At 59.8% G+C, this 23369-nt stretch overlaps 1 gene segment (V, D, J or C); it reads right to left on the bottom strand.

The window, feature by feature from the left end:
• Window positions 1–543: 543 nt before the first annotated feature.
• On the bottom strand, window positions 544–23253 carry LOC124512416 (immunoglobulin heavy constant delta-like). The segment is given in 10 exon segments: window positions 544–924; window positions 1105–1253; window positions 12376–12690; window positions 12849–13242; window positions 13431–13499; window positions 14591–14680; window positions 14862–14875; window positions 15032–15313; window positions 22819–22966; window positions 23029–23253. Coding segments are annotated over 10 exon segments (1842 nt in total).
• Between the last annotated feature and the right edge of the window lie 116 nt (window positions 23254–23369).

Below are 23369 nucleotides of genomic sequence, written 5' to 3'. Positions count from 1 at the left end.
ACCAGGGTCTCCCATGTGCCCCTTCAGGCACGACTGCGCGCGCTGCCCCCGCCTGCTGCACCGGAGGGAACAGACCCAGGAGGCCGTGGGGCCGGGCACACACAGAATGAGCTCCACGTGTGGGCAGCACCCACTGCCCCCAGCTAGGTGCATGGGAGCCGTGTGGCGCCTGGGCATGTGTCTGTGCGCATACGTGAGCACACACGGTCTGCAGACCAGTGCGTGTACTGTGTGCGCGCAAGCACGAGCCTGGCGCTTGCACGTGTGTGTGCGTGTGCTGTGTCTGTAGGCTGCAGTGTGCGCGAGCATTGCCTGTGTCTGTGCACGCGCGCTTCTGTGTGAACTGTGCTTGTGCACATGTGTGCGTGTGCGTGTGGTGGGTGTACCTGTGAGTGTGCAGAGCGGCACCTCTCCCCCCGCCGGCTTCCCCACGGGGCAGCCCCCCGTGGCCCGCCTGCCACAGCCGCACCCCAATCCCGGCTGGGACTCTCTCTCAGCCCCGGACCCTCTGAGCCGACGGAGGCAGGGAGACAAGAGGCAGGGTATGTGAGCAAGGTTGTTTATGGGGCCGGCTGGCAGGCGGGAAGGCAAGGGCCCACAGTCAGGGCCACGGGTTCAGGAAGCGTGGGCTGGGTTTGGCGGCCGAGCCCTGGGCACGGGTGGACAGAGACGAGCATGGGGCAGGCAGAAGTGGGGCCGGGGCGCCCCGCACAGGCCAGGGTCCCGGCCTCCCTTCTCTGCGGGTGCAGGACATCCGCTCTCCTGGGGCTACTTCACCTGCAGCAAGAGCCCAGGGGTCAGGGAGGGGGCCGGTGGCCGGAGGGTGCAGAGGGGGGATGTGAGGAGCCAGGTCCCCAGACGACAGGGCCCAGGCCCCCGTGTCCTTGTGAGCAGGTGCAACGTGCCCGCTTCCTGGCCGGAGTGCTGTGGCAGAGGGGAGGAGCCTCTGATGCCCGACAGGCCCCGGGCCCCTGTCCACGGCCCGTGGCGGCTGCACATCCCTCCCGCTCCCACCAGGCTCCCTGGGCTGGCTCCAGCGTGCCCCCCACCGGGCAGGGCATCGCCTCCCCCCAGCCCTGCACACAGGTGTGCCGGCCGCCTTACTTTGATGAAGGTGACGAAGCCGCTGTAGAGCAGAGTGAGGAGGAAGAGGGCGGCGAACGTGGGCCACAGTCTGCCGGTGTCTTCCAGGTCCGTGGAGCCGCCGCCGCTCTCGTCATGGCTCTGGGGGGCTGGGGGGGCCATGTCCAGACCTGGGGAGCAAGGGCGCTAGTGAGGAGGTTCGGTTCGGAACCCGCACACGACGGGTTGCTGAGTGACAGGGGACTGCTCCGGGCATGCTTCTCCCGACCCGGCGTCTGTGGGGCTTCTCCCGGCCGGGTCCCCCGGTGCCCACAGAGCCAGACGGGGCCCCCCACCCCGTGCAGCAGACGGGCCGGAACCGAGCACTGCGGCGCACAAGTCCCGGGCGCGAGCGGGAGGTGGTTGTCACCCGGTAGGGGTAGTCGCACAGGGGACCCAGCCAGGCAACGAGAGGTGGGAACGGCACGCACGAAGCTGTTCTGGGAGAGAGCCGGGAGGGCAGAGGGGCCCCGGGTGGCTGCCGCGGAGAGCTTGGGCGAGTGGGGGCAGGGCGGGCATGGCGGGATCTGCATCTCTGAGCAGCCGCTCCCCTGGACACTCGGGCGGGGGCCAGGATGGGAGGGGTTGCCGGGGTCCTGGTTCAGGGCCCAGTTCCTGTGTCACGGGGCGTGAGCGTGGAAGTCGTGTGCGCTTGCAAACTTTATAGCGGTCTGTTTATTCTAATAATGAAAACATGGCAATCTTTGTTAATTTCATCTTTCTAGTAATTAAACCCTGTTGCATTCTAGGAAGGTGTTGGTCCACGAGAACAGGAAATATTAACAAAGGCAGCTGTCCTTGCTCCGGATAATTTGAGAAAACCTGTTCCAGACACGTGAAGTGTAGTGGTGAACGGTTGGGGGGTCAGCTGGACAGTCAAAAGTTACACAGTCCTGCACGGACAGTGCCCTGTCCAGGTAAAGGCCGTGTGTTCTGACCCCCCACCAGAGCACCAGACTGAGCCCCAGGGCATCGAAGGCTGCTCAGAGGGCAGGAGGGCGGGTGGGTGACATGCTCATTTGCGCCCTTCGGTCCAGTGAGGCGGGCCAGGCCGGTGGGCTGCGTGTCGGGCTTGGCCCAGGAGATGCTGTGATGTGGTTGGATGTGATCGCAACTGCTGTTAATGACAGAGTCTGGTCTCCTGTGGGTCTAACTCTGCTGCTTCTTATCTTGATTATGGCTGAAGCTTTTCTGCTTCTTTGCATGTCTTCTAATTTTTGATTGCACGCTGGGCATTGTGAACAAACAGCCAGCACTGGAGAAGTGGAGCATATGATAGCACTTTCCTCGGGGCGGGGGTGAGGGCACATCTGGTCTATCTAATCAGGACTCAAGACGGTGGGATGTCAGGACAGTTGGCTTCAACTCCAATGTTTGGGGTGGGTCAGGCCCCTCCCTCCACTGGGCTTCAGAGTCCAAGCACCATGCAGGACTGGAGATCTGTCCCAGCTCTGAGCACAGGTCCTGTCTGGGGCAGTCAGTGGTGGAGGGGATACAGTTGGGGCTCATCCCTATTCTTATTCCTCATGTCAGCCCATGTGGATGTTAAAGCCTTGACTGATTCCCTCAGGCCTCTCTCCTCCCTGGATGCCGATACCTCTGTCCGCCTGTGCCCAGGGTAGGGGTAACGTAACCGTGTCCGTCGGTGTCCAGGGTGGGGGTAACGTGGCCAACAATGTTGTCTTGCCCGGGAGCCAGGTCAGCTGGGCTTCTCTGAGTCCTCAGCTCTTCAGTGACTTCAAATAAAGCTGGTTAATAAAGTGCGTGTGGCACCGTCCTGCTGTTCCCGCTTGCCACGCTGCCTTCGTTATCTGTGACGTCCTCACTGGAAGCGCACGCATCCCGGTGCTGGGCAGCAAGGCTGGGCTGTGCGGGCACCGCCGGCAGGAAGACACCCTCAAGGAGGCCACTGTGATTAGTGGGGGAAGGACTGGAGGCAGTTGGCAGAGAAGTCCGGACGCTATAGGGTCCCCACACGAAGTGGAGAGTGTGGGCCTGTGGGGGGTGAGCTTAGGAATCCCCCGGGCTTACACCAACGGGTTAACAAGGCACAGAGAAGTACGAAGCTATAGGATGCTCACCCCCGAGTTTGGGTAAACAAGACAAGGCAACCAAGAATAGGGGGGTATAGAGGCCCCCGATGCATAGGTATATGAAATAAACAAGAGTAGGCATTCAGGGCAGAAGCAGCCCCAATTTAGTACTATAGCAGCTTTCACGGGAGAATAGGACCAAGCTGGGCAAATTGGCGAACTGGACTAGGGACCCCTGCACTGCAGGCGTAGCAGCCCAGAGCGGAGATGGTTAACGAAAGCAAAGGTGCCTTGTCAACCCTGAGGTCACGTGTCCTCCCTGCCTCATCCCCGAGGCTGAGATAAACAGAGGTGCTGCCTCAGGTCCGCTGTAAACAACCTTCCTCCCCACTGCCCGGCGCCCGGATTTTGTTTTGTATTAACCCAAACCCCTAACCCCGAGGATCCTCAAGACCCCCTTTCCCTCACGTCCACAAGTTAATGTTCACAGATTCCTCGTCTCTTTGTGCACGTCCGCTGCCGTGTTTGTAAGCCTTCTGATCCTGATACAAACGGGGCAAGGGCCCTTATTCGGGCTCTTGTCTTTTCCCGGACATTAGCCATCTCTCACTTTAATCCTGTGTCCTGCTCTCTTGCTGGCCAAGAGAGAACTTTAGACTTGGAGTCTACGGCAGATGGTGACCCCATTGTGATAGAAGGAAAGGGGACTATGGGCCGACGTGGCAAGGTGCTGCCGCGGCCAGGCAGTGCGACACAAGGACTGCAGGACGCCGCGGAACGCTAAAGGAGCTCCAAGAAAAAAAAAAAACGCACACGCACTGGTTACCGTGTCTACCTGATGAGGTAAGGGATAAAGCGAAACTAGTTTCACCGCCGCAGAGCTTTTTGAGAGATCTCCCATGGGGCAACTCCCTCCCTCTGACTCCCTAGCCCCTGAACAAACGCGCTATGTTCGAATTTCTCAGTCCCTAGGAGAGATAGCAGGGACTACTCTAAATTATAAGGCTCTCCTTAGATTACTGGCTGTCCAACAAAATTGCCCTTGGTTCCCAGAACAAGGAACTTATGATCTTGATGTGTGGGAACGAGTAGGGAAAACGTTAAAGGCCAGGCATTCTAGAGGGGCTAATACCCCCCTAAAGTAATCCTCACCTGGTCCATTGTCCATACTGCCCTTCTCCCCTCAAGCTCGGACGGTGTATATGAAGATGTAGTTATCTAAAAAGGAGGAGAAACCTCGCTCCCCCTCTAGCCAGCCTGTGCCTGTGGCTCCTTTACAGCCAGGAGATACTCCTCCTCCCCCAAAAGGGTGGTACGATATCGATATCGAGCCTCTGAAAACCTCACCGACCTGCTCTGATAAAGTCCTCACCCCGGTGCAAAAGTACATTAAAAAAAGCCCATAAGGCCAGTAAACTCCAGCTATTTCCCATCGACAGGCAAAATGGGCAATTGGGTCATGAAGGCCTGCTCTTTCTAATTGTAAAAGAATTGCACAAATCAGTTCGGCTGTATGTCCATCACAGCCCTTTTACAAGGGGTATTTTAGAAAATATTCGCGGCTCTCATTCCACGTGTGCCTGGGACCGGGGCTCTCTTAAGAACATCATCCGGACCCCAGCCCAGTATGCTGTCTGTGCCCAAGAGTTTCATGATGTTCGCATGACTCGTGCCGTGCAGAACTTTGCCGCTGCTATTCTGGTGTCTTTTCAACAACTGTCTGACACAGGGCAGTATCCCCAACCAAGGCAGCCAGCCCAGCTTCCAGTCACTGTCAGCAAAGCAATGCACCGAAATAGCGCAGTGGATTTTACAGAGGGCATCCCTGATATAGGGACTCTAACTCTCTCTGTCTCACTGTTTCTCCCTATACACTCTGTTAGTCTTACTATATGTGAGGGCCTCTCCCTCATTCATTTCCTGGGTTAATAACTATGATGATTGGAACCAATGGTCTCTGGCTAGTCTACCTCGGGATAGAGATTTTAAGGAATATTCCCAAGCAGCTGCTGAAACTCTTTTTGTTTGGGGGAATTTCCCTGCCTTCTCTGGCCCAACATGGACTGCCTAATTCCACTAGTGCAAAACAAAACAAAACAAATGATACAAAACAAAACAAAAATCGATATCTGTTCATCTGGCTGAGCTGACAGAATTTAGGACCATATAAATTCTTTTCTCTGTCCTCTGTGCCCTTCTCTGCCTTCAGGCCTCTTGGAGGTTCCTCACCTTTTCTGTCTTCTCTCCCCCTTCCTCCCATTTCTGCACCGCCTGGGGTAAGGCCTGCTATCTGAATCTTCAATGCTTCAGACAGCACCCCTCCCCATGCCGTCAAAAGGCAAAAACATGAAGACAAAAGCTTCTGCACTGCAAAGGAAACAATCAACAAAACTAAAAGGCAACTGATGGAATGGGAAAAGATATTTGCAAATGACGTATCGGACAAAGGGCTAGTATCCAAAATCTATAAAGAACTCACCAAACTCCACACCCAAAAAACAAATAATCCAGTGAAGAAATGGGCAGAAAACATGAATAGACACTTCTCTAAAGAAGACATCCAGATGGCCATCAGGCACATGAGAAGATGCTCAATGTCGCTCCTCAACAGGGAAATACAAATCAAAACCACACTCAGATATCACCTCACGCCAGTCAGAATGGCTAAAATGAACAAATCAGGAGACTATAGATGCTGGAGAGGGTGTGGAGAAACGGGAACCCTGTTGCACTGTTGGTGGGAATGCAAACTGGTGCAGCCGCTCTGGAAAACAGTGTGGAGGTTCCTCAAAAATTAAAAATAGACCTACCCTATGACCCAGCAATAGCACTGCTAGGAATTTACCCAAGGGATACAGGAGTGCTGATGCATAGGGGCACTTGTACCCCAATGTTTACAGCAGCACTTTCAACAATAGCCAAATTATGGAAAGAGCCTAAATGTCCATCAACTGATGAATGGATAAAGAAATTGTGGTTTATATACACAATGGAGTACTACATGGCAATGAGAAAGAATGAAATATGGCCTTTTGTAGCAACGTGGATGGAACTGGAGAGTGTGATGCTGAGTGAAATAAGCCATACAGAGAAAGGCAGATACCATATGTTTTCACTCTCATGTCGATCCTGAGACACTTACCAGAAGACCATGCGGGGGGGGGGGAGTTAGAGAGGGAGGGAGCCAAAGCATAAGAGACTCTTAAAAACTGAGAACAAACTGAGGGTTGATGGGGGGTGCGAGGGAGGGGAGGGCGGGTGATGGGCATGGAGGAGGGCACCTGTCGGGAGGAACACTGGGTGTTGTATGGAAACCCATTTGACAGTAAATTTCATATTGAAAAAATAAATTGAGGTAAATTCATTGGATATCTAATGAGATAAGAGGGCTAAAGCACTAACTACTAGATGTAGGTTTGTGCTTCTGACTTGTTGCAAAATAAAGACTAAGGATATTTGGAACTGTTAAAAAACATGCTTTATGCCTAATGGATTCATAAGTCTACCACCTAAATTTTTCTAAGTAACAGACAATTCACAGTTGGTCGCTATCTAGTTTTCACAGGAGACTAAGGTTTCTAAGAGTTAAAATTCTGCTAAATGTAGTTAAAACTGATAAAAATAACAAAGCAACTCTGTATGTAGGAAAGTAAGAGATATGAAAGAAAGATATGAGAAATGTAAATATATTTTGTTGAAGGTAAAAGAAAGTAATTTTGTCCTATACAAGACTGGTTATTTGCAGAGAAATGGCTTGGGACAAAGTCTAAATGCAAAGAAAAGTTGTGGAAGTTTCGTGCAGGAAATCTTTAAAAAGGAATTTTACGTGTGGTCGGGACGGACTAAAGTTAAAGTAAATGGATTTGAAAACTATACGGGGTTGAGATTCAAGTTCCTCCTCCTTTGAGCCAAAGGCTGGGAAATGATGGCAATACCCTTGGTGCTGGCCTCCAAATCCTCCACGTTTGTGTCGTTCCTGTTTAGCAGGGGACTGGATGCCTCTGCCAGATGACGGGGGGGTGATATTTGAAGGGCTTTTACTCAGATACGTGGGAGCCGTTTTGCTAAACTTAGCCCATCGTATGCCACAAATGGATATTCACATGGCTGAAACATATTTGTGTGGGCATTGGCGAGAAAGGCAGGGGAATAGACCTTGGCTTTGGCCCTTTAACCCCCTGCCTCAACGGCCAGTGATCGATATGTCAGTTACTGGTGAGCAGAAGTAAAATTAGTGCACCCTGCAACAACTACAGAAAACATAACACATTTTCGTTAATGGTAATGAATAAGTAAGTCAATACGTAAACGTATAAATAATTTTAACAAAAAGGGTAAAATAGCAGGACAGCATGCCCTTTTAAGTTGTTTCACTTAAGCCTTGGTTGGAATTACCCATTTCTTACAATCCACAAGGCCAAGCAATTGTAAAATGAGCATATATTATGCTCAAAACATGTGAAAAAACAGAAAGGGGGAGCTACCCCTGGCTGTCTGCATGACAACCTCAGCTTCTCGATCGGGCTATGATTACTCTTCACTTTTTAAATCTCAATCCTCAAGGACTCACCACAGCTGAGGGGCATTCTCTGAAATCAGATAAACCCGCTCACCCTATGGTGCTCTGCAGAAACCCCTGAAGGGGGGCCCACACAGACTGGGCCCACTCAGTTTCCCACCTGGGGTCGAGGATATGCTCGTGTTCTTTCAGATTCCCGACCTCTGTGGATTCCCTCAGAGGGAACCATGAGGGAATGGCATGGTGGACACCCCTAGGATATAGTCCGATGAACCAAGACTTCCGGAGAATGACCCCGAGGGAGCGGCCCCCTTCTTCAAGATGGGAGAAGCCTCTTCGTGGACTCCTCATCCTGAAGCCGCTCTACAAACACAAGTCCTTGCGCATGATATAACACGGGGAAGCCTTAAAACGCCTGTCTAACCAGGCTGGCATCCTCTTACAACACAGTGATATTGCATATACCCCTGATTCGCATCTGATGGCCGTGACTTCTGTCATTAACAAAAATTCAATACGTGTAAACCTGATTATACTCCTTGCCCTCATTTGTCCAGGCCAAGCTCGATATTCATATTGGGCCCATCTCCTTAACCCACCTCTGTTTGACAGCTTAACACTCCTAGGAGGCAGCGGGGTCAGTACTGTTGTCTGGACATGTCCTCCACTGTGCAGGGCTGCCCATGGCCGGGCCTGGGCTGTCGGGGGGTGTCCGAGCCACTGGAGGCTGGCACAGCCTTATTCTTATTAGCAATAATGACACTGAGTTCATGGGAGGAGCCACTCTTAACCCTCCCTTCCAAATGGAACAAGAGCATTGGCTTTAAATGCCGAGACCTCAGTGGTGGCTTCCTCCAGCACCTCCTGTGTGTGTTACCAAACTCAACAACTTATCTGCTCGTATTAAACGAAGAATCAATTGGCTTTTGCAAGCACAGCCCAAAACCTCTACAAGGCCAGACAATTTTCCCTTTTTTCTCAGCCACAAGCTTTGCTATACCTCAAAAAACAAGCATATCTCACACTCCTAATGTTATAGCTTGCTCTAGTCTAAAATATTCAGACCACCCCTGGAACATTATTCCCTGGACAACCTGTTATGGAGAGACTGAACATAATCTTCACTGGGGTAATTGGACTGTTATGATAGGGGTCCTAGAGGATATCATGAAACAAAATAGTCTAATAAGACCGTATCCTCTGGCCAGCCTAGTAGGGGGGTATTTTTTGGAAAAATGGAGATTTGTCTGGCCCTATAGTTTCTGCATATAAAGGAAAATTAAAACGACCTTGGCTTGTTAGTCTTTGGAAGCTAGGTCTTCCCTTCTTCACTCTTCCTATTAGCCACGGTGAAATTTATGTAGAACCACATGCTAAGCTAACTGGGGCCTCCCTGTACGATAAGCAGTTCACATGGACCAGTTCAAGGGACTATTTGTGTCCCTTCTCCCTATGTTCTCTTTGCTACCTCCACCATCCAGATCTGACAACTAGGACATAATTATAATATCTCTATGCCCCAAGGCTGGCTTATGTCCTGCATAAGTCATGATAACATCACCCAATTAAACATCTCCTCTTTATTAGTGCTTAGACAGTGCGTCTCAGCCTGGTTCCTGTTAACAGCTCTGTGTCCTACATGCATCCATCAGGACCAGGCGTGCTTTCCAAGCTTCTTCAACACTGACACTCTGCTGCAAGGCGGAAAAGATTTGTTAGCCTGTTGATCACGGGCATCCTAGTAGCAGTAGGCGTTATCGCCCCTGCCACCGTAGCTGGAGTCAGCCTGCATCATACTATCCAGACAGCCCATGTCCTTAACAAATTAGTAACACCAAAGAATCTGTAAGCCAAACTTCGATTAATAAACAAGTCTTGGCCTGCCTTGAAGCTCTTGAGGCTGCAGTGGAATTCATCGGAAAGAAAGAGGAGGCCTTGTTCCTCCGCTCTAAACTGCCCCGTGACCCTAACAACCAGCATATACGCATGACTGCCATTCCCTAGAATCACTCCCAAGCTTGGGACGCTGTCCAGACACACCTCTGAAGTGTCTTTTCTTCCCACCTCTCTGACAATATAGAAGATTTAGATACGACATTGAGCCAACAGCTACAATATACAGAGGATCAGCTTAAAAATGAATGAGCTGATTCCTGGGGAATGTGGCGTTACCTAAATCCTTTCTCACTTACGGCTAGCACCCATCTCAAATTCTGGATCACTCTGGGAGGCAGAATGCTTTTACTGTGTCTCTTTTTATGTCTTTGCAGAATCTCCCTCCAAGCCATCCAAAAGCAAAAGGAGGACCAGGAGCTCATCATGACAGTTCTCAAACACAAGACTAGAAGAACCAAGAAAAGCAAAAAGGGGGGAACTGTGGGGGGTGAGCTTAGGAATCCCTCGGGCTTACACCAACGGGTTAACAAGGCACAGAGAAGTACGAAGCTATAGGATGCTCACCCCCGAGTTTGGGTAAACAAGACAAGGCAACCAAGAATAGGGGGGTATAGAGGCCCCCGATGCATAGGTATATGAAATAAACAAGAGTAGGCATTCAGGGCAGAAGCACCCCCAATTTAGTACTATAGCAGCTTTCACGGGAGAATAGGACCAAGCTGGGCAAGTTGGCGAACTGGACTAGGGACCCCTGCACTGCAGGCGTAGCAGCCCGGAGTGGAGATGGTTAACGAAAGCAAAGGTGCCTTGTCAACCCTGAGGTCACGTGTCCTCCCTGCCTCATCCCCGAGGCTGAGATAAACAGAGGTGCTGCCTCAGGTCCGCTGTAAACAACCTTCCTCCCCACTGCCCGGCGCCCGGATTTTGTTTTGTATTAACCCAAACCCCTAACCCCGAGGATCCTCAAGACCCCCTTTCCCTCACGTCCACAAGTTAATGTTCACAGATTCCTCGTCTCTTTGTGCACGTCCACTGCCGTGTTTGTAAGCCTTCTGATCCTGATACAAACGGGGCAAGGGCCCTTATTCGGGCTCCTGTCTTTTCCCGGACATTAGCCATCTCTCACTTTAATCCTGTGTCCCGCTCTCTTGCTGGCCAAGAGAGAACTTTAGACTTGGAGTCTATGTGTGTCATAGAGCCAAGGAGCAGAACCAGGTCAGGAGGAAGAAGAGGACAGGGGCCTGGTGTGGGGGGACCTTCCGTGTGATGCTTTATAACAATGATGATGCTGGGCATGTGCGTGTGCTCAGGTGACCAGGGGTGCACGTGCACACACACCTGCAGCCTACACCTGGGGCTCTGTGCATGACGGCGGACCAGTCTCCAGCCTTGGCTGAGTCTGTCCAGGGGGCTGGTCCAGCCTCACCTGTGACATCACCTGTGATGGAGAGGCCTGGTTTGTGCCTGGGGAGGGCTCCCATCTGCTGGGTGTAGGAGAGTGGACATTGGAGGAGGTCAGTGTGGACCTGGCCCTCAAGGAGCCTCGGGTGGGGGGTCGATCTCCTTACACACCTGCTTAGGGGATCAGGGGAGGGAAGGTAAGCAGGGCCAGGAGGCTGCTCTGATGACCGGAGGACAGATGCGCCTGAGGGGCGTAGCCAGGGAAGAGGGTGCCCAGAGGGCAGGGGGCAATGCTGTGGAGATGGGCTGAGGACCAGGAGTCCCAGCCTCGGTGGGGACAGGGGCTGGTGCTGGGACATCACGGGGAGGCCTACTGGGACACAGGCAGGCGGACTGGGGGGCTGAGGAGAGCCGCCTTTCTAGGGGACGCTCCAGGCTGCTGCCCAACAGGATGCCAGCACTTCCAGACCTGGCTGTAGGAGGCAGTGGGTCAGTACTGTCGTGTGGACATGTCCTCCACTGTGCAGGGCTGCCTGTGGCCGGGTCTGACGAGGGGGTGTCTGAGCCGGTGGAGGCTGGCACAGCCTTCCCGTGTGTCCCCCCCACCACGTGGCTGGCATGGTCTCCACATGGCATCTGCCTCTACCCCACTTCTAGGGCCACCTCTCCATGCTCGAACAGCGGGGGGATGGTGTCCTGCTACCTGCTTGGCCTGAGGTGTCCACCTCTGTCCCTCCAGGGCCTTGCCTGGGTGTTGTCCCCTGATGAGGTGGTGAGGGGGCCTGATAGCCAGCCTCTGAGGGGAGAGTGAGCCCTGGACCTCCAGTGTGAGCCCCCACCCTAGTGGGCCTCTGTCCCCTCTGCCCTACAGGTGGCCGGCCTGCAGTCAGGGCCTGCTGTGGGCATGTGCGGGTCAGATTCTCTGGGCGCCCCAAGCCCAGCTCCCACTTCTGGGTGTACCTGGCTTCTGAGGTGCTGACTGTTCTCCCAAGCCAGTGGGGGTCCTGGGGCTTGGGGAGGCTCAGATGCCCCTGGGAGGGTTGTGTCTGGGATGACCGGCCTCCCCAGGGGAGGCCCCTGCTCTGAGCTCAGCAACGGGGCGGGTCTTGGTGGGAAATGGTTGCTCCTTGCGGCCCGGCAGGGGTGACACCTACCTCCCACCCCTCCTGGTCCAGCACATGGCCTGTGGACCTGAGGACAGGCTTCAGGGGGACAGGTGCCAGGGCATCCAAAGCCCTGAGTGCGGGGAAAATGTGTGCACACTCCAGGTGCCCACCAGGCTGGGGCAGGGTCATCCTGGCTGGGTGGCACAGACCCTTGGCTGCAGCCCCGGGACCTAGCCCTTCAGCTCCTCTGGGACTGCCCCCGCCCCCAGCCCTGGCCCCGTGCCCACGCGTGACTCACTGGCCGTGTCTGGGCTCCAGCTGGCGTTGAGCAACCTTCGGGAAGCCTCGTGCCGGACCACACACGTGTAGGTGTCCAGGCGAGGGGCCTGGGCCGTGCGGATGTGCAGGACGCTCCAGGTCTCGAAGGTGCTGCTCCCCAGCTCGGCTGCGGGGGGTGCAGTGGCAAAGGAAGCAGAGTCTACCTGGACCTGGTCCCTTAGCCAGGTGAGGAGGATGTCTGGGGGCGAGAAGCCGGACACCTTGCACAGGAGCCAGGAGGCTGCTCTGGACACAGTCAGGATGTGGACCGTGAGGCTGCCGGGCGCAGAGGCAGCTGCGAGGAGAAGCCTGGTCATGCGCGGGCCACCGGCGCCTTGGGGGAAGCTGGGCGGCCCGGGTCCCGGACAGAGGAGCGGCTGCGCCAGGCGGGGGGTGCGCGCGCAGGGCCCCCAGCCTCACCGTGTCCCCTGGGGGCTGTGGAGGGGGCCTCACCGTGTTCCTTGGGAGCTGCGGACACCACTTGGGAAGCCACGCCCGGGCCGCTCAGCGTGCAGGTGATGTTGGCCCCCGAGGCCCAGGCGGCCACGGGCAAGTCCAGGCGGCTTCTCAGGCTCTGGGAACCATTGGCACTCTCCTCCAGCGGCCCGCTGTCCACACCCGCGTGCAGGGGCGCCCCGGCCACCTCCCAGGACAAGCGGGCCTCCTGAAGGCCAGCCCCCACTGCCAGGCAGGTGAAGGTGGCCTGTCCCTCGAGCCATGGGCCCTGCAGGCGAGGCTGTGGCAGGTAGAGGCTGGGAGGGCTGGTGTGGTTCCGACACTCTGCCAGAGGACAGTGGCCTCGGTCACCGGGGGCACTGGGGCGCGCAGACCCGGCCTGGGGGTGGTGCTGTGGGCAGTGCGACACGCCCTCTCTGACTCTGCCCGGCCTGCTGCTCTCCCTGGTGCAGACCCGGCCTTTGTCTGCTCCTGGCCTCCCGCCACCGGCCCGGGGGCTTGCTCCCGAGCTGGGCTGTCCCCGGGGCTGCCAGATCTGTTCTTCCCCTTCTTCCCCGCTCTGTGCCCCAGGGCACTGACCTCTGAGACTGGCGTCCGCTGTCCTTTCCGGCTCTCTGGTTTGCGCCTGGGTGTGGCTGGTGGAAGGCACTGCGGAGGGAGGTGGGGGGAGAGACTGTGTGCTGCACACGTGGTCGGGCCGTGGCCTCCCTGGGCCCCTCAGCCTTCCTGCTCTCTGGGGTTCTGAGACCTGCCCGGACCCGCCACTGCCCCCTAGTCACCACGCCACAGTCACTCCCACACTTGTGGCGACAATGGCCGGTGAGTTACCGGTCCCAGAAGTTTGCTCTGTAAAGGGTCAGACAGCAAATCTTTAGGCTTTTCTGTCTCTCCTCCTCTCCCCCCCCCCCGCCGCCATTCCTCTCAAACTGCAAAGACTGTTCCCAGCTTGTGGGAGGAAACAGGCTGTGGGCAGCGTCTGGCTGCGGGCGTGCTGAGGCTCACATGCCCCGGGGGACGGGGACCGGTGAGCGAGTCCCGCTGCACAGACCACTCTGCATTCTTGCCCGGGGGCCTCCCCTGTCTCTCGATCAGTCCCCCCACGTGGAGCCAGGGCCCTGGCCGTGTTTGGAGATGGGGGTGTCGCGGCTCTGGCCTGGGTGGGGGCCACCCGTGGGGGGAGGCTCTCTGTCTGTCCAAATGCTTCTGCTAACGTGGCACAGGAGTGACTGTCAGACCCTCCTCCCGAGACGCCAGCGGGGCGACGGGGAGCCAGTGCGGGCGGGAGGGGAGGGTGGCTCCTGCTGCGGGGAGGCCTTGGGTCCCATGCCACGGCCCCCGAGCCTTCAGGGGGCATGCTACAATTCTGCAAGGGTCACTCCTGGCCGCTTTGGTGACGCATCCTCACGTGAGGCCCCATGACAAGCTCAGGGCCCAGTCCTGTGGGCTGCCGGGTCAGCTGTGTCCCAGTCCTGGCCCGTGGGCCTGCCTTTGTCGGCTATGCTTTCGCAGGGTGTCTTGGGTGGGTCTCCTGTTCACAAAGGGCCAGAGGCGTGTCTGCTGGTGCCAAGCACAGGGCCTGGTGCACAGTAGGTGCTTGGTAGACGTCAGTTCAGGGCCTGTCTTTCCTGACTCAGATGGGACTTGAAGCCTTGCGGGAGAAGTCATGGAGGGCTGCCTGAAGGGGGCATCCTAAGAGATGGGAAAGCAGGAAAGGGTGTGCTGGGGTGGGGGCTCCTCACCTGAGACCCTGGCAGTGCTGGGCACTGTGGTGGAGACCTCTGATGGGGTTGGCCCAAGAGTCGACAGGGGGGCCTTAGTTTCCCAAGATGCTGAAATCAGAGGAAAGTGGCAGGTGAGGGTCGGACCGTGTGTGCACTGAGGTGGGAGGGCTGCGTGGTGGACGGGAGGACCTGGAAATGGCGGGAGGGAGGGACGAGCTGGTTGTGCTGTGCAGAGGTGGGGACTGGGCCGTGGGAAGCCTCACACTCAGCCTCTGCCTTTCTTTTGCACCCTGAGGACAGGGTCTGCGGGGAAAGGGTTTGAGGGTTGGGGTGATGAGAGGTGATCCTCATGGGCGCCACGCTGAGGCCTGGGTGCCTGTGTCGGTCCTTGGGGTCAGGCCCTGGTGGAAGGTGTGGGAGACCCGGGAGGGCCCTCCTTGTGGTCTCGGGGCCACCCACCTGGCCACCGCAAGGCCTTCTGCAGCTTGCCGCTGGCGGTGCTGCACTGGTGGGGGTCTGGCTTCCACCGGGCAGTCAGGAAGGACAGCTCAATGTTGTCTTGTGCCTTCGGCAGGAAGAGATTGGTCTTTTTGGCCTGGTCCTGCTTCCCCGAAACCGAGGTCACCTGCACGGACTCTCGGGAGTATCCTCTTGTCAAGCAGGCCAGGACTACGGGGTCGCCTTCTTTCGGGGCTTGACACCCCGAGACCAAGGGGAACACGTGCAGCGCTTCTCCGGAGGCTGGAAGACAGACACGGGGTTCCGGAGTTGGGGCTCCCAAGGGTGCGGGGTGGGGGTGTGTGGCACGGCAGAGCCGGCCGAGTGACCGGGGCTCCCACTGCGGAGCCCGAGGTTGGGGTTGCCCAGACCCCAGTGCGGGGCGGTCACTCCGTGATGGGCCCGGGGCCATGCGTCCCCACACCCAGGGCTCCAGCTGCTGGCCCCTGGCCACCGCGGCACAGGTGCCGTTTGCCTGCAGAGGGGCCACGTGGCCAGACTTCTGTGTGGTTCTCCGAGGAGTGGGTGGGGTCGGCCCTCCCCCCCGCCCCCCGACCCTGTGCCCTGGGGCGGGGTGGACAGGCTGCGCTGCACACTGGGCCCTACGGGCGGCAGGTCCCAGGATGAGGGACTCCAGGTGGGCTGTCTCCAGTGCCCTTGTCCTCTCCCCAGGGACCTGGCTGGCCAAGGGCGGCTGAGCAAGCGTGAGGCCCCTGAGGGCTCTGCTGTATCTTAGTCTGTGGGCCCTTTCCTCCTGGCTCCTGCCTCATCCCACGTCCCCCCAGGGCACCGTGCTGCCATTGCGTAGACAGGGTCAGTCATGCCCATTCTTCAGCCTGGACTGAGGTTGTCTGGGTGGGTGGGGGTGCTAACCCCCCTCCTCACTGGTCCCCTGGGGGCGGGACCCACCTCTCTGCTCTCCCAAGCACCTGGCCACCGTGCCCCTGCCTTCTCCCATCCACATGCAGAGGCCCCCGCTGCGCAGCCTCCCTGTCTTCCCCTCGGGCCCTGAACTTGGGTGTGTGGGCTGCATTGCATCCTAAACCCCAGTGCCTCAGAACGTGATCTTGTTGGGGGGACACAGTCACAGTAGATAAAGTCATGAGGTCATACGGCCAGAGGGTGGGCTCCAAATGCAGCATGACTGTCCTTACAAAAGGGGATATAGACACGAACAGGAAGTGCTCTGCCTGAGGAGGACTCAGGGGGGAGGACCAGGGATCAGACACGGCGTTGTGTGCGAGGACGACGGAGGGACTGGGGGGAGGACCAGGGATCAGACATGGCGCTGAGCGCGAGGACGACGGAGGGACGGGGGGGAGGACCAGGGATCAGACACGGCACTGAGCGCGAGGACGACGGAGGGACTGGGGGGAGGACCAGGGATCAGACACGGCGCTGAGCGCGAGGACGACGGAGGGACTGGGGGGAGGACCAGGGATCGGACACGGCGTTGTGTGCGAGGACGACGGAGGGACTGGGGGGAGGACCAGGGATCAGACACGGCGCTGAGCGCGAGGACGACGGAGGGACTGGGGGGAGGACCAGGGATCGGACACGGCGTTGTGAGCGAGGACGACGGAGGGACTGGGGGGAGGACCAGGGATCAGACACGGCGTTGTGTGCGAGGATGACGGAGGGACTGGGGGGAGGACCAAGGATCAGACACGGCGCTGAGCGCGAGGACGACGGAGGGACTGGGGGGAGGATCAGGGATCAGACACGGCGTTGTGTGCGAGGACGACGGAGGGACTGGGGGGAGGACCAGGGATCAGACACGGCGCTGAGCGCGAGGACGACGGAGGGACTGGGGGGAGGACCAGGGATCAGACACGGCGTTGTGTGCGAGGATGACGGAGGGACTGGGGGGAGGACCAGGGATCAGACACGGCGTTGTGTGCGAGGATGACGGAGGGACTGGGGGGAGGACCAAGGATCAGACACGGCGTTGTGTGCGAGGACGACGGAGGGACTGGGGGGAGGACCAGGGATCAGACACGGCGTTGTGTGCGAGGATGACGGAGGGACTGGGGGGAGGATCAGGGATCAGACACGGCGTTGTGTGCGAGGATGACGGAGGGACTGGGGGGAGGACCAAGGATCAGACACGGCGCTGAGCGCGAGGACGACGGAGGGACTGGGGGGAGGACCAGGGATCAGACACGGCGCTGAGCGCGAGGACGACGGAGGGACTGGGGGGAGGATCAGGGATCAGACACGGCGTTGTGTGCGAGGACGACGGAGGGACTGGGGGGAGGACCACGGATCAGACACGGCGTTGTGTGCGAGGACGACGGAGGGACTGGGGGGAGGACCAGGGATCAGACACGGCACTGAGCGCGAGGACGACGGAGGGACGGGGGGGAGGACCAGGGATCAGACACGGCACTGAGCGCGAGGACGACGGAGGGACTGGGGGGAGGACCAGGGATCAGACACGGCGCTGAGCGCGAGGACGACGGAGGGACTGGGGGGAGGACCAGGGATCAGACACGGCGCTGAGCGCGAGGACGACGGAGGGACGGGGGGGAGGACCAGGGATCAGACACGGCGCTGAGCGCGAGGACGACGGAGGGACTGGGGGGAGGACCAGGGATCAGACACGGCGCTGAGCGCGAGGACGACGGAGGGACTGGGGGGAGGACCAGGGATCGGACACGGCGTTGTGTGCGAGGACGACGGAGGGACTGGGGGGAGGACCAGGGATCAGACACGGCGTTGTGTGCGAGGATGACGGAGGGACTGGGGGGAGGACCAGGGATCAGACACGGCGTTGTGTGCGAGGATGACGGAGGGACTGGGGGGAGGACCAAGGATCAGACACGGCGCTGAGCACGAGGACGACGGAGGGACTGGGGGGAGGACCAGGGATCGGACACGGCGTTGTGTGCGAGGATGACGGAGGGACTGGGGGGAGGACCAAGGATCAGACACGGCGCTGAGCGCGAGGACGACGGAGGGACTGGGGGGAGGACCAGGGATCAGACACGGCGTTGTGTGCGAGGATGACGGAGGGACTGGGGGGAGGACCAAGGATCAGACACGGCGCTGAGTGCGAGGACGACGGAGGGACTGGGGGGAGGATCAGGGATCGGACACGGCGTTGTGTGCGAGGACGACGGAGGGACTGGGGGGAGGACCAGGGATCAGACACGGCGCTGAGCGCGAGGACGACGGAGGGACTGGGGGGAGGACCAGGGATCAGACACGGCGTTGTGTGCGAGGATGACGGAGGGACTGGGGGGAGGACCAGGGATCAGACACGGCGTTGTGTGCGAGGATGACGGAGGGACTGGGGGGAGGACCAAGGATCAGACACGGCGCTGAGCGCGAGGACGACGGAGGGACTGGGGGGAGGATCAGGGATCGGACACGGCGTTGTGTGCGAGGACGACGGAGGGACTGGGGGGAGGACCAGGGATCAGACACGGCGTTGTGTGCGAGGATGACGGAGGGACTGGGGGGAGGATCACGGATCAGACACGGCGCTGAGCGCGAGGACGACGGAGGGACTGGGGGGAGGACCAGGGATCAGACACGGCGTTGTGTGCGAGGATGACGGAGGGACTGGGGGGAGGACCAAGGATCAGACACGGCGCTGAGCGCGAGGATGACGGAGGGACTGGGGGGAGGACCAAGGATCAGACACGGCGCTGAGCGCGAGGACGACGGAGGGACTGGGGGGAGGACCAGGGATCGGACACGGCGTTGTGTGCGAGGATGACGGAGGGACTGGGGGGAGGACCAAGGATCAGACACGGCGCTGAGCGCGAGGACGACGGAGGGACTGGGGGGAGGACCAGGGGTCAGACACGGCGTTGTGTGCGAGGACGACGGAGGGACTGGGGGGAGGATCAGGGATCGGACACGGCGTTGTGTGCGAGGACGACGGAGGGACTGGGGGGAGGACCAGGGATCAGACACGGCGTTGTGTGCGAGGACGACGGAGGGACTGGGGGGAGGACCAAGGATCAGACACGGCGCTGAGCGCGAGGACGACGGAGGGACTGGGGGGAGGACCAGGGATCGGACACGGCGCTGAGCGCGAGGACGACGGAGGGACTGGGGGGAGGACCACGGATCAGACACGGCGCTGAGCGCGAGGACCACGGAGGGACTGGGTGGAGGACCAGGGATCAGACACGGCGTTGTGTGCGAGGACGACGGAGGGACTGGGGGGAGGACCAAGGATCAGACACGGCGCTGAGCGCGAGGACGACTGAGGGACTGGGGGGAGGACCAGGGATCAGACACGGCGTTGTGTGCGAGGATGACGGAGGGACTGGGGGGAGGATCAGGGATCGGACACGGCGTTGTGTGCGAGAACGACGGAGGGACTGGGGGGAGGACCAGGGATCAGACACGGCGCTGCGCGCGAGGACGATGGTGGGACTGGGGGGAGGATCAGGGATCAGACACGGCGCTGAGCGCGAGGACGACGGAGGGACTGGGGGGAGGACCAGGGATCAGACACGGCGTTGTGTGCGAGGACGACGGAGGGACTGGGGGGAGGATCAGGGATCGGACACGGCGTTGTGTGCGAGGACGACGGAGGGACTGGGGGGAGGACCAGGGATCAGACACGGCGCTGAGCGCGAGGACGACGGAGGGACTGGGGGGAGGACCAGGGATCAGACACGGCGCTGAGCGCGAGGACGACGGAGGGACTGGGGGGAGGACCAGGGATCAGACACGGCGTTGTGTGCGAGGACGACAGAGGGACTGGGGGGAGGACCAGGGATCAGACACGGCGTTGTGTGCGAGGACGACGGAGGGACTGGGGGGAGGATCAGGGATCGGACACGGCGTTGTGTGCGAGGACGACGGAGGGACTGGGGGGAGGACCAGGGATCAGACACGGCGCTGAGCGCGAGGACGACGGAGGGACTGGGGGGAGGACCAGGGATCAGACACGGCGCTGAGCGCGAGGACGACGGAGGGACTGGGGGGAGGACCAGGGATCAGACACGGCGTTGTGTGCGAGGACGACGGAGGGACTGGGGGGAGGACCAGGGATCAGACACGGCGTTGTGTGCGAGGATGACGGAGGGACTGGGGGGAGGACCAGGGATCAGACACGGAGCTGAGCGCGAGGACGACGGAGGGACTGGGGGGAGGACCAGGGATCAGACACGGTGCTGAGCGCGAGGACGACGGAGGGACTGGGGGGAGGACCAGGGATCAGACACGGCGTTGTGTGCGAGGACGACGGAGGGACTGGGGGGAGGACCAGGGATCAGACACGGCGTTGTGTGCGAGGACGACGGAGGGACTGGGGGGAGGACCAGGGATCAGACACGGAGCTGAGCGCGAGGACGACGGAGGGACTGGGGGGAGGACCAGGGATCAGACACGGTGCTGAGCGCGAGGACGACGGAGGGACTGGGGGGAGGACCAGGGATCGGACACGGCGTTGTGTGCGAGGACGACGGAGGGACTGGGGGGAGGACCAGGGATCGGACACGGCGTTGTGTGCGAGGACGACGGAGGGACTTGGGAGGATCAGGGATCGGACACGGCGTTGTGTGCGAGGACGACGGAGGGACTGGGGGGAGGACCAGGGATCAGACACGGCGCTGAGCGCGAGGACGACGGAGGGACTGGGGGGAGGACCAGGGATCAGACACGGCGCTGAGCGCGAGGACGACGGAGGGACTGGGGGGAGGACCAGGGATCAGACACGGCGTTGTGTGCGAGGATGACGGAGGGACTGGGGGGAGGATCAGGGATCAGACACGGAGCTGAGCGCGAGGACGACGGAGGGACGGGGGGGAGGACCAGGGATCAGACACGGCGTTGTGTGCGAGGACGACGGAGGGACTGGGGGGAGGACCAGGGATCAGACACGGCACTGAGCGCGAGGACGACGGAGGGACGGGGGGGAGGACCAGGGATCAGACACGGCGTTGTGTGCGAGGACGACGGAGGGACTGGGGGGAGGACCAGGGATCAGACACGGCGTTGTGTGCGAGGACGACGGAGGGACGGGGGGGAGGACCAGGGATCAGACACGGCGCTGAGCGCGAGGACGACGGAGGGACTGGGGGGAGGACCAGGGATCAGACACGGCACTGAGCGCGAGGACGACGGAGGGACTGGGGGGAGGACCAGGGATCAGACACGGCGTTGTGTGCGAGGACGACGGAGGGACTGGGGGGAGGACCAGGGATCAGACACGGCACTGAGCGCGAGGACGACGGAGGGACGGGGGGGAGGACCAGGGATCAGACACGGCGTTGTGTGCGAGGACGACGGAGGGACTGGGGGGAGGACCAGGGATCAGACACGGCGTTGTGTGCGAGGACGACGGAGGGACTGGGGGGAGGACCAGGGATCAGACACGGCGTTGTGTGCGAGGATGACGGAGGGACTGGGGGGAGGACCAGGGATCAGACACGGAGCCCAGCGCGAGGACGACGGAGGGACTGGGGGGAGGACCAGGGATCAGACACGGCGTTGTGTGCGAGGATGACGGAGGGACTGGGGGGAGGACCAGGGATCAGACACGGCGTTGTGTGCGAGGACGACGGAGGGACTGGGGGGAGGACCAGGGATCAGACACGGCGTTGTGTGCGAGGACGACGGAGGGACTGGGGGGAGGACCAGGGATCAGACACGGCGTTGTGTGCGAGGACGACGGAGGGACTGGGGGGAGGACCAGGGATCAGACACGGCGTTGTGTGCGAGGATGACGGAGGGACTGGGGGGAGGACCAGGGATCAGACAGGGCGCTGCGTGTGAGGACGATGGTGGGACGGGGGGGAGGACCAGGGATCAGACACGGTGGTGCACGCGAGGACGACGGAGGGACTGGGGGGAGGACCAGGGATCAGACACGGCGCTGAGCGCGAGGACGACGGAGGGACTGGGGGGAGGACCAGGGATCAGACACGGTGCTGCACGCGAGGACGATGGAGGGACTCGGGGGAGGACCAGGGATCAGACACGGCGCTGAGCGCGAGGACGACGGAGGGACTGGGGGGAGGACCAGGGATCAGACACGGCGTTGTGTGCGAGGATGACGGAGGGACTGGGGGGAGGACCAGGGATCAGACACGGTGCTGCACGCGAGGACGATGGAGGGACTCGGGGGAGGATCACGGATCAGACACGGCGCTGAGCGCGAGGACGACGGAGGGACTGGGGGGAGGACCAGGGATCGGACACAACGGGCAGACGCCAGGGTTGGGGGGCATGGAGGGAACGCGCCCCAGAAGTGACATGGTCAGCGTCCGGCTCCCGCTGTGTCGGCTGCCGCAGGAGAAGAGGGGCATACACACTCCGGTGCCAGAAGTGGGGTGTGACAGAGCCGACACGTGGAAGTGTCACACATGTAGTGTCAGAACCCGAGGCTGCGGTTCTGAGGTGCACGTCAGAAAAAGCCGGACTGCCTCGAAGACTGTGCGCATGAATTTGGATGTTACCGGCAATTCTGATGAGGGCTTGGAGAGGAAGGGAGGGCGGAGGGCCTCCTGTCTCGGCTGTGCGCCGTGTGGACACGTGGCTCGGGACGTTTCTGAGCCAAGTGCCAGAGGAGGGGCTGGGCCTCTGCTGTCTGCTCCTGGTGGATGCGGGAGAAGGGGGAGGGAGAGGAAGGCAGGGAGCTGGCAGGGAGGAGCCAGAACTAGAAGCTTTGGGAGGCTCTCTTCCTGTCTGGACACAGGGCCCAGGGTCTGGCCGGGCCTCCTTTCGCTAAGGCATCACCTGTGTGGTCCAAGCAAGCACGTCAGTAGCAGCCATGTGGTTACCCAGGAAAGGTCCGGCCTCCACCTGGGCCCTCGCTGCCACCGCCCCGTGGCCCGTGGCCGCCCTGGCTGTCTGTGCGGCGTCCAGGCGAGCCTCTGCCACGGGTCCCACCCCCGCCTCTGCCACGGCCTGCCCCTCGTCTGCGGTGGCCTGGGGGGACGGAGACTGTTCTTGCGCCTCCCCTCTGCCAGATGCTCTCCTAACCGTCTCACCAGAAACTTCTCCTCCCATCCACACGCCCCAGATGCCTCAGCAGGTGGGACAAACCCTCGGGACAGGGACTTGTAGGTGGAGAGCCCTGCTGGAGAGCCCTGAGGCCCAAGCTTGGTTGCTGGCTCCCGACGTGATTGGGAGCCTCTCGAGCTCGGCTGCCGTCCTTCAGCAGGCTGGATGAGCCTGAGACTCTGGGTCTCCCTCACGGAGATCTCTCCCGCCATGGCCCCTGGCAGGCAGTGTGCAGACAGACCCCCCCTTTCCCACACACGCTTCGCAACGAGGGATGGCCACCCCTGGATGCACACACAGCACACATGGGTGCAGTTCGGGATAAAGA

This window comes from Lynx rufus, unplaced genomic scaffold, assembly GCF_022079265.1.
Source record: "Lynx rufus isolate CCGP_SWC_20201006 ecotype Redwood Valley unplaced genomic scaffold, mLynRuf1.p SCAF_17, whole genome shotgun sequence".
In the NCBI taxonomy this organism is placed as follows: domain Eukaryota; kingdom Metazoa; phylum Chordata; class Mammalia; order Carnivora; family Felidae; genus Lynx; species Lynx rufus.
This window is presented reverse-complemented; position numbering and strand designations above follow the sequence as displayed.